The sequence below is a fragment of the Mus musculus genome, chromosome 2 (assembly GCF_000001635.26).
Source record: "Mus musculus strain C57BL/6J chromosome 2, GRCm38.p6 C57BL/6J".
In the NCBI taxonomy this organism is placed as follows: domain Eukaryota; kingdom Metazoa; phylum Chordata; class Mammalia; order Rodentia; family Muridae; genus Mus; species Mus musculus.
In genome coordinates this window covers 73,903,666-73,914,570 of record NC_000068.7, presented here as the reverse complement: position 1 = coordinate 73,914,570, position 10,905 = coordinate 73,903,666, and the positions used below count along the sequence as shown (strand labels likewise).

The following is a 10,905-nucleotide window of genomic DNA, read 5'->3' as shown; positions in this document are numbered from 1 at the left end:
AAAGTCTATTTTCTGGAGCTGGGCATGGTGACCAATGACTTTAATCTCAGCATTTAAGAGGCAAAGGCAGGGGCTGGTGAGATGGCTCAGTGGGTATGAGCACCCGACTGCTCTTCCGAAGGTCCGAAGTTCAAATCCCAGCAACCACATGGTGGCTCACAACCATCCGTAACGAGATCTTACTCCCTCTTCTGGAGTGTCTGAAGACAGCTACAGTGTACTTACATATAATAAAAATAAATAAATCTTACCAAAAAAAAAAAAAAAAAGAGGCAAAGGCAGATGAACACCTGTGAGACCAGCTGTGGTCTCCATAGTGAGTTCCAAGATAGCCAGAACTATGTGGAGACCCTGTGCCAACAACAACAATAACCAAGTTTAGTTTCTGTTCTTGTTCCCTCCAACATACTGTCTCCTTTATGAATAACTAGCAGTTCGCAGTAACCCTTGGCTACAGAGCAAGTTTCAGGCCAGATGGGGATACATTAGACCCTGTCAGGAAGAAAGGAAGGAAGGGAGGGAAAGAGGAGAGAGAAGGAGAAGGAGAAAGACAGAGATAGAAAAGGGAAGAGAGAAAGGGAGAGAAGAGAAAAGAAAAGAGAGTAGAGAAAAAGCAGGAGTGAGCGTGCATGGTGGTAAGAATATGGAGGAACTGGAAACCTTGTATTTACTTTAGAAATATACAATGGTATAGCCACTGTGAAAGACAGCATGTCCTTTTAAAATATAATTATTATATGATCCAGTATTTTGTGCTATGTATCCAAAATAATTCAAGGTGGGGACTCAGATGTATTGTTACAACTATGATCATAGTAGCATTATTCACAATAGCCAAAGAGTAGTAGCAGCCCAAGTGTCCTTCACCAGTGAATGGTTAATCCATGTGTGATGCATGCATCTATACATACATACATACATACATACATACATATGGACATTATCCAGCCTTAGAAAAGAAAAATATTCTGACACATGTCTCAACCTGGATAAACAATAAAAACATCTGCTGTGTGAAAGACATCAGTCTTTAACTAGGTGCTGTGACCCAGGACTCTCAAGACTGAAGCAGGAGAATACAAAGTTCCAAGCCAGCATGGACTGTATGACTAGATCCAATCTCAAAATCCAAAACTTGACCTTAAGAAAAGGGCAACTGTCTAGCTGTGGAGGCACAAAACTTTGATCCCCACACCTGGGAGGCAGAGGCGGGAGGATCTCTGTGAGTTTGAGGCCAACCTAGTCTACAAAGTGAGTTCTAGGACAGCCAAGCCTACACACACACACACACACACACAGAGAGAGAGAGAGAGAGAGAGAGAGAGAGAGAGAGAGAGAGAGAGAAATCCTGTCTCAAAAATAACCAAGAAATGGGGCTGGAGGGTTAAGAGCACCACTGTCTGCTCTTCCAGAGGCCCTGAGTTCAACTCCCAGCAACCACATGGTATATCTGAAATCAGCTACAGTGTGTTCATATACATTAAAGAAATAATAAAAAAAGAAAAGCAGGAGTATGCTGTGAGATGCCTCAGTGGGTCAAGGTGCTTGCTTGGCCCTACACCTGTCGACCTGAATTCAATCCCTGGAATCCGCATGGTGAGGACAGAGCCCTGGCTCCCTCAATCTGTTCTCTGACCTTTGCATGCACACTGTGGCATATGCACCTATACACACATCTGTCTGCCCTCACATATGCACAGAATAAATAAATAAATGTAATGAACTAAAAGAAACAGCAGCTAGTTACAATGAGACAAATAATGCAGGACTTAGATGAAGGATCTAGAATAGTCAAGTTCAAAACAAAAACAATGGTGATTTTCTGAGGCTGGAGAAAATGCTATGGTTAAAACAAACAGACTGAGCAAGTTATAATTTTATATCTAAAAACATATCATATATACATACAACTAAATATGTATATAAAACTAAAGAAAAAGAGGCCTCAGATTTGAAAAGTCAAGAAGTGTCTAGGAGGAGGAGGGGGGAGGAAATGGGAGGGAGTGGTGTTTGAATAAAAAATTGGCCCCCACGGGTCCATAGGGAATGGCACCGTTAGGAGGTGTGGCCTTGTTGGAGGAAGTGTGTAACTGGGGGGGGGGGGGGTGCAGGCTTTGAGGTTTCAGAAGCATAAGGCAAGCATAATGGCTAACAGTGGTCTCTTCTGGCTGCCTGCCTTCTTCCTTCAGCTATTCTCAGCTCTGTCTCCAGCACCGTGTCTGCCTGAACACTGCCATGCTTCCTGCCATGCTGAAAATGGACTAAACCTCTGAAACTGTAAGCCAGCCCCAATTAAATGTTTGTTTGTTTGTTTCTAAGAGTTGCGGTAGTCGTGGTGTCTCTTCACAGCATTAAAACCCTAAAACAGGGGAGAACCTATGAGATTATATTATCTCAAAAAAACTATTTTAAAAAAATCAATAAGAAGACCAGACGTTGAACTACAGCCATTTATCTGAGACATTTCTGCATCCATCTGGTTTGTTCAAAGTTATCAGAACTGGGTGCTGAATAGATTTTGAAAACTATTCAGGCACTTTTTTAGTCCGAAATGATGATACATTATTATCTCTTAATTCTCCCAGTTATAATGGTGGAAGGCAGCAGAACACAGTGGTACATGGCTTTAATGTCAGCACTTGGAAAACAGAGGCAGGAGGATTTCTGTGAGTTGAAGGCTAGCCTAGTCTACAGAGTTGCAAAGCTCTTGAACCGTCATTTGTTCTTCCCAGGACTTCTAGGTAGGTCTTCTGAGAAAAGATTTGTCGTCTTAAACAAAAGCAAACAAACAAACAAACAAAAAACCCTGTTTTAGAGTCTTACAAAGAAATAATCCCGCTGGAGTTGGTTATGAAGAAGCTAACTACTTGGAAGGGTGAAAGTGGACGATCAAGGTTCTCCCTAACTTACATACTGAGCTCAAGGCCTGCCTGAGCAACTCACCCTGTTTGAAATAAAAGCCAAATCAGGGTCGGCTTGTAGCTCCCTGGGAGAACCCCTGCCTGGCACGTGCAAGGAGCGAGGCTCAGTCTGCGATAGCGACAACAACTAAAAATTATCTGCACCGTTAGTAACACTAACAAAGCCAAGAGTCGTCTTCAGTGTGCTTTTCATTTCACTGGCCGCCAGCCGGTCACGGAGGGGGCCTGTCATTGTCCTCCTCTGAGAGTTACCAATAAAGTTGTTACAAAGTGACCTTGAGCGTCTTCCCCCGCCTTCTCCATCCGGGTGCTGCGGCGCGGATAAGAGCCGCACCGCGCTTGCGCGCCCAGCCCCACTGCTTCGACCTCTGCCGCCGCCACTGCCGCCGCCTCGGGAGGTAAGCGAAGGTAAACGGAGGGCGCGGGGCCCGGGCCGGGGCGGAGCGGGTCTCCCGGCCCTGTCCACCGGGCTTGCGCTTCCCGGGCACGCGGCCACGCTGACCGCCTGCGCGGGGCCCCTCGGGGCCGGGGTGGCAAGGACAGGCCCCTGGGGGGGACACTTGACCTTAAGCCTCTTTTCGCTCCGCAGAGAGGAAGCGGGAGAGGAGCCCACGTCGCCTGTCACCTAGATCCACGCCGCGCCGCCAGGAAGAAAGATGTTCGCCTGCGCCAAGCTCGCCCGCACCCCCGCTCTGGTGCGTAACCCGGGCCTCGGCCCAGCATTCACGCCGAGGGACCGGCTCTCCTTCACCCTTGCCCCGATGTCCTCTCCTCCCTCCCTCCCTCCCAACCCTGGGGCCCGCAGACAGTTCCCGGCCATGTGTCCCCCCCGAGGCCTAGCTGACAGGCCTTCTGGGCGTAGGTCACAGCCTCCTTGCTCGTGGAGCGCGCCCCTCCCCCACCGCCCGGTCCCTATGGAGTTGGGGTCGACGCGAAGGTCGGGGTGCTGAGAAGTCAGGAAGGGGCAGCTGAGGCCTAGTTGCCTGCACAGCGTTTCCCGTGCGCGTCTGTAGGTCAAACTCGCCGCTGCAGAGGGAGGGACTTTGCTTCCTTGTGTGGGCGGAGAAAGGTGTTGGGGAGCCCCGAAGCTTGCTTTTTTGGAGGCTTTAAGTGAAGTCTGAATCTAAAAGATTTGTGCTAGAGAATCGGGTCCTGGTTCTGGAGGGATTTTCTGTGACCTTAGTGTCCGTGGACACTCAAGGGCAGAGAAGCCAGACTGCCAGATGTCCTTATAGTGAGAGTATTGCAACGGCTGTTAAGCTGACATCAAAATGCTTAACTCTATAGTAAATTTAGAATTAGTGGGTATTTAGGAATCCTTTGAAAATTGTAGGAGCTTCATTAGCTGCTGGACTGTTGTAAATGATCAAAATCATAGCGACACCCTTATGAGCCCACATAACTTACTTGAATTTACAGCACTACAGTTACTGAAACTTCCACAACACTCAGTCACTTGGTAACTAATTGGTCTTAGGATTTTTGTTTACAGATAGATTAAATAGAACATTCCATGGTTCATTAGCATAAAATTTTAGGTTGGCTTTGTGTATGCACAATGACCAAAGGCCATGCTAATTGCAGAGATAATAAATCTGTTCGTTCTCTTCTGCTTTCTCCTTTAGAGTTTAAAGTTGCACAAGAGGTCACTGAAGACTAATGTGTACTCTTTAGTACTTGAAATTCTTTCTTTTCCTTCCATTAATAGATCCGAGCTGGATCCAGAGTTGCATATAGACCAATTTCTGCATCAGTGTTATCTCGGCCAGAGACTAGGACTGGAGAGGTGAGTATTAATAACAGAAATTAGGAAACACTGTCAATAAGTCTTACAGAGTTGTTATCATGAAGGGGTGTATTAATGGGTGGTTTCTTTCCAGTTTTATTAAATAATACATAGAAGGTGAGCCACTGAGAGGAACTTTTGGCCAGCACAACCTTCTGAATTAGCAAATAAATATTTTAGGCTGTATTTATAGTTTTGAGTTATCTGTGTTTAAAATAGCCACGGTTATCCAAAAAAGCCTGCTTTGTTGAAAAGCATATTCATTATTCTGTTTTATACTTTTAAAAATCCTAAGAGGTATAGGTCTTGTTAACTATCTTATACGAGATAAGAATTATATCAAGCTCTTGGTTTTCTTTTTCCTTGAGCCATACAATTATTTATTCATACCAAGCTATAGTATAAAGAAGTTACTGGTTTTGGCACTATAGTAGTTAAAATCAATGTGATTACTGAATTGACCTTTGCCTTATTTCCTCTTCCCAGGGCTCTACAGTTTTTAATGGGGCCCAGAATGGTGTGTGTCAGCTGATCCGAAGGGAGTTTCAGACCAGTGTAATCAGCAGAGACATTGATACTGCTGCCAAATTCATTGGTGCAGGTGCTGCAACAGTAGGAGTTGCTGGTTCTGGTGCTGGTATTGGAACAGTCTTTGGCAGTCTTATCATTGGTTATGCCAGGTAATCATGTCTGTCAGAGTAAGGTGAAGACTCAGTGGGAAAGTAGACGTGGAAAGAGGGAAATGATGAAATAATGGTAGCCCTTTTGAATGAAGTGTCTGCTGTGTCTTGCATTATATTCTGAGCTGTGTGTGCACTGGTCACTTAAATAAGTGAGGATAGAGCTAGGGGCTAGGGAACACGCCTATAACTCCAACCAGTCAGGAGAGTCAAGGAGATCACAAATGTCAGGACCCCTCAAGGTGGTGTAAACTGAGGATTTATATTTGCATACGAAGATAGCTCCCTGACTTTATGCCACATGATTAGGAGTGGGTAAAATACTCTGAGAGACAAAAGCAAAGTGGTATAGGAGATAGCACCCCCATGAGACTTGCAAAGATCCCCATACTAGATATCTGACTCTACCATTTACCCAATGTGCTGACATCAACGTTGCTTCACAGTAACAGTCATCTGTGTTGTGTCTCTTTTAGAAACCCTTCACTGAAGCAGCAGCTGTTCTCATATGCTATCCTGGGATTTGCCTTGTCTGAAGCTATGGGTCTCTTTTGTTTGATGGTTGCGTTCTTGATCTTGTTTGCCATGTAACAGAAATTACTGCCTGAAATGTTGGCATTCATAGTAATTACGGATGTAATTCTGTGTATCTTGCTGTGACTCCGAAGACTGTAGTACTGGTGTCATGGAAATATATGTTATTTCCACAGTCATTTCATTAAAGATGAAAACTTTAATTCTTGCTGTGATTTGTACTTATATAAGTGTGGATCATCATAAAGATGATCTGTTGAGGTAGGTGGTTGTCCAAGTCAGAGGAAGGTACAGCAGTTACCCTGGTTTTGAAAAAGTGATGAATATGAAACATTGAAAAACACTTAGTGAAGTAGACCAAGCAAAAGACCCATAGTGTGATTTTGTTTGTATAAAATAGGTAACTTTGTAGAGACTAGGCCAATTAGAAGTTATTGGGAACTCTAGGAGCATGGAACTGTGGGTGACTGACTGTTAGTTGTGGAGTTTCATTTTGGGTGATTGGTGCTTGAACAAGGTTATAAATGCACAAAACCATCTCATTACATGGTTACCATAAACCAGGCATGGTGGCGCACGCCTTTAATCCCAGCACTTGGGAAGCAGAGGCAGGCGGATTTCTGAGTTCGAGGCCAGCCTGGTCTACAAAGTCTACACAGTGAGTTCCAGGACAGCCAGGGCTACATAGAGAAACCCTGTCTCGAAAACCAAAAATAAGAAAAAAAAGAAAGAAAACCAGTAGGTGAGTTTCCTACTGTTATGAGTAAGCATACAGAGATGTTTGGAAGGGCTGGGAGTCATTTTCCAGGGAAGAGATCACTTGAGAACACTGCTTGTCTCCACCTTATGCTAAACCTTGAGTAGCAAGAGGACCACCTAGTGAGTGGCTCAACTGCAGACTTAAAAACAGAAGAGCACTGGCACATGAAACATTGCCAGGAAACAGTGTGAGCTACAGGTGAAAGGTAGGCTGGCACACAAATGCACAAATTAGCAGATAAATGAGTTTTATCATGTGATCACAGACAGCGGGGCATGGTGGCCCACGCCTTTAATCCCAGCACTTGGGAGGCAGAGGCAAGCGGATTTCTGAGCTCGAGGCCAGCCTGGTCTACAAAGTGAGTTCTAGGACAGCTAGGGCTAGAGAAACCCTGTCTCGAAAAAACAAAAACAAAACCCCTTGGAGCTATGTTTAGAATTATTTAAGGAGACCAAGGTGGTCTGGTGCTTGTGCGTGTCTTTAGTCTGGGAGGGAGAGGCCTCTGGATCTCTGAGTTGAAGGCCAGCTTAGTTTAGAGTTCCAGAATGGTCAGAAAAAGACCAGTGTGGAATGGCTTGAAGTCAGCAGTACCAGTGGCTACCACAGCAGATCTTCTAGTGATAAATAGGATGTTGTGTGGCAAGAAATTTCCTGGGGAAATGGCAGGTAAGGGACCCATGGCAAAACAAGTATGGATACTACCAAACCCTAAGTTGAACCAATGAGTTTTATTGGGATTATTTACACGTATATGAGTGAGGGGTTACTGTAGCAGAGATGTCTCAAAGGCAGCCGCATCACCAAAGCCCACTCTGGCACCCATGACAGCTCACAAATCTAGAAACCTAGAGCACACTGCAGCTTGTGAGTTTACCTTCATGCTTAAGAAACTTCCCTACAGGATGGAATGTTGCAGTCCCCAAGGAAACTGTTAGACACAGAGGCCTTAGTCTAGGATGGTGGCCACGATAATTATAAAGGAACTTCACAGGACTGGAGAGATGGCTTTGTGGATGAGAGCACTTACTACTGTTGCAGAGGACTGGAGCACTATTCCCAGCCTCAGTTGGGTGCTCACAACCATCTGTAGCTCTAGCTCCAGGAGATTTGAGTCCTCTTCTGACTTTTGCCCACACCAGGCACACATGTGGTGCACATATACACACAGGCAAAAGTACATACACATAAGATTAATTTTTTTTTTCACTTGGGTGACTTTATTTATTATATGTAAGTACACTGTAGCTGTCCTCACACACTCCAGAAGAGGGAATCAGATTTCATTACTGATGGTTGTGAGCCACCATGTGGTTGCTGGGATTTGAACTCAGGACCTTCAGAAGAGCAGTCAGTGCTCTTAACCTCTGAGCCATCTCTCCAGCCCAGCCATCTCTCCAGCCCTAATTTTTTTTAATTTTAAAAATAATTCTTAAAAAGAAAATTTCAGGGCTGGAGAGATGACTCAGCGGTTAAGAGCACTGACTGCTCTTCTGAAGGACCTGAGTTCAATTCCCAGCAACCACATGGTGGCTCCCAACCATCCATAATGGGGTCTGGTGCCCTCTTCTGGTGTGTCTGAAGAGAGCAATGGTGGTGTACTCATGCATAAAATAAATGAATAAATCTTAAAAAGGAAAAGAAAGGAAGAAAGAAAAAAAAAAAAAAAAGAAAGGAAGGAAGGAAGAAAGAAAGAGAGAAAAGAAAGGAATCTCTAAAAGTATTGGGACCTGCCTAGATCTCTAGGGCCAGTCAGAAAAGACAAGGGTGTCTATTCCCTACTACTCCTGAGAAGAAAGGCTTCACACATATACTGTCAATACTCAAAACAAGCCTGCAAAATTAGGAAAAATCAGTTCATTTCCCAAATTATTTGGCCATTGTTTGGTAGTACCCAGATCTGAGTTCATAACTCCCTGGGTTTCAGAACCCATGCTAGGGTTTTCAATATGATTATGTCCAGGATGCCAAAGAGAAATTAATTTGGGGAAATAAAGAATTTTGATTTTTGTATAATTTTAAATATGAGAATCTTAGAAGTAGACTTGGTCCTGTATAGAGAGGACCAATGCAGTGTGCCTAAAAGCTGTGAATACAAGGTCAGAGTGCAGGGTCTGAGAAGTGGCTCAGTTCAGAATGTGTGGCTCAGCCAACAACTGGCTCCACAGTCAGTTCTCTTGGGAGAACTGCTACAGTGACTGCTATAAATAAGGACACTAAGAAAACCCACTTGCGTTTTTGATGTCTTCATTCTCATGACTAATTGAGATTTGTCTACAGGGATAGGATTGTTAAGGTGGAGTAGAGAGTAGAATAAAGCACATTATTTGAGAAAATGATGTTGAATCTCATTTGCAATAATTGTAGGATTTAATTTCATGACATCTTCCTTGGTGTCTTAGTTAGGGTTTTATTGCTGTGAACAGAGACAATGACCAAGGCAATCCTCCCCCCACCCCACCCCCAACAGGGTTTCTCTGTGTAGCCCTGGCTGTCCTGGAACTCACTCTGTAGACCAGGCTGGCCTTGAACTCAAGAAATCCACCTGCCTCTGCCTCCCAAGTGCTGGGACTAAAGGTGTGTGCCACCACTGCCCAGCCCTTTTTTTTTTTTAAGGTTTATTTTGTATATGTGAGTACACTGTCACTATCTTCAGACACACCAGAAGAGGGCATTGGATCCCATTAAAGATGGTTGTGAACCACCATGTGGTTGCTAGAATTGAATTCAGGACCTCTGGAAGAGCAGTCAGTGCTCTTAACTGCTGAGCCATCTCTCCAGTCCCAAGGCAATCCTTATAAGGACAACATTTAATTGAGGCTGGCTTACAGGTTCAGATGTTCAGTCCAGTATCATCAAGGCAGGAACATGGCAACATCCAGGCAGGCATGGTGCAAGAGGAGCTGAGAGTTCTACAACTTCATCTGAAAGCTGCTAGCAGAATACTCACTCCCAGGCAGCTAGGACAAGGGTATTAAAACTCACACCACAAGGCCACACCTACTCCAACAAGGCCACACCTACTCCAACAAGGCCACACCTCTCAACAGTGCCACTCCCTGAGCCAAGCACATACAAACCATCACACTTGGTCTTTGTTCACCTGAGCTTCTCTTGACTTCTCCTAAACAGCATTCAGTGCCTGTCAAAATTCTCTCCAAAAGTTAGCTCATTATGACTTGAATTAGAAGCCAGTAGTGATTTGTCCAAAGAGAATGTGGAAAGATATTTAATGTGTAAAACATATTTTACATACAGGAAAACTGCAAATGAAGGGCTAAGCATTTATAAATGACACACACTTCATTTCAGCACCTGGGAGACAGGCAGGTGGATCTCTAGGGATTCCAGGTCAACTTTGACTAAAAAAGGGAAAAAAAAAACAGCTTTTAGTCAAACAAAAAAATTTTTAATACAGAAAGGGGATGGTAGAATTGAAATTTCTAAGACTTTTATTACAGAACTCATTCAATAATAAAATAACTGGACACTAGCTAGTGAATACTTTTTCATACTTTAGATTAGTGGTTCTTAAATGTCAGTTGTGACCCCTTTCTAAGGTTTCAACAGCCCCTTAATAGAGGTCACAGATCAGATATTCTGAATATCAGATATTTATATTATGACTCATAACAGTAGAAAATTACTGTTATGAAATAGCAACGAAAATAATTTTATGGTTGTGGTTACCATAACATGCTACGATTAAAGGGTCGTAGCATTAGGAAGGTGGAGAACCATGGTTTTAAATAGAGGTTTGTTTTTGTTTTGTCTTAATTTTGTGTGTGCATACACTGCCACAGCTTTTTTAAAATAATTTTTAAGATTTATTATATATATGAGTACACTGTAGCTATTTCCAGATACCCCAGAAGAGGGCATTGAATTCCATTACAGATGGTTGTGAGCCACCATGTGGTTGCTGGGAATTGAACTCAGGACCTCTGGAAGAGCAGTCAGTACTCTTAACCGCTGAGCCATCTCTCCAGCCTGAGGTTTTATTTTTTATTGAGAAATATTGAAAGCATCTTGTTTTCTGGGGGCAGGGAGGTAGGGGAAGGGGGAATTTATTGCTCTTTCAGAGGAGACCTAAGTACAATTCCCAGTTTCCACTTGAGTCTGCTCACAACTGCTTCTTACTTACATCCAGAGGCTCCAACACCTGCCCTCTTCTGGTCTCTACGGGTACTGAACTCAAGTGCACAGAGACACATACACACACACAGA

General features: G+C 43.9%; 1 protein-coding gene across 5 annotated transcripts; it reads left to right on the top strand.

Moving 5' to 3' along the window:
* Positions 1-2,106: 2,106 nt before the first annotated feature.
* On the top strand, positions 2,107-6,124 carry Atp5g3 (ATP synthase, H+ transporting, mitochondrial F0 complex, subunit C3 (subunit 9)). Of its 5 annotated transcripts, XM_030250178.1 has the most exons (6): positions 2,107-2,277; positions 2,733-3,319; positions 3,511-3,616; positions 4,630-4,707; positions 5,194-5,387; positions 5,864-6,124. In XM_030250178.1, the coding sequence occupies exons 3-6, from the start codon at positions 3,578-3,580 to the stop codon at positions 5,976-5,978; spliced, it is 426 nt and encodes a 141-aa protein (XP_030106038.1). In that variant the 5' UTR covers positions 2,107-2,277; positions 2,733-3,319; positions 3,511-3,577; the 3' UTR covers positions 5,979-6,124. The 5 variants fall into 5 exon arrangements, with proteins under 5 accessions (XP_030106038.1, XP_030106039.1, NP_001288651.1 ...); NM_001301722.1 differs by lacking the exon at positions 2,107-2,277 and having other exon boundaries at positions 3,245-3,319; positions 5,194-5,344; NM_175015.3 differs by lacking the exon at positions 2,107-2,277 and having other exon boundaries at positions 3,245-3,319.
* The last annotated feature ends 4,781 nt before the right edge of the window (positions 6,125-10,905 follow it).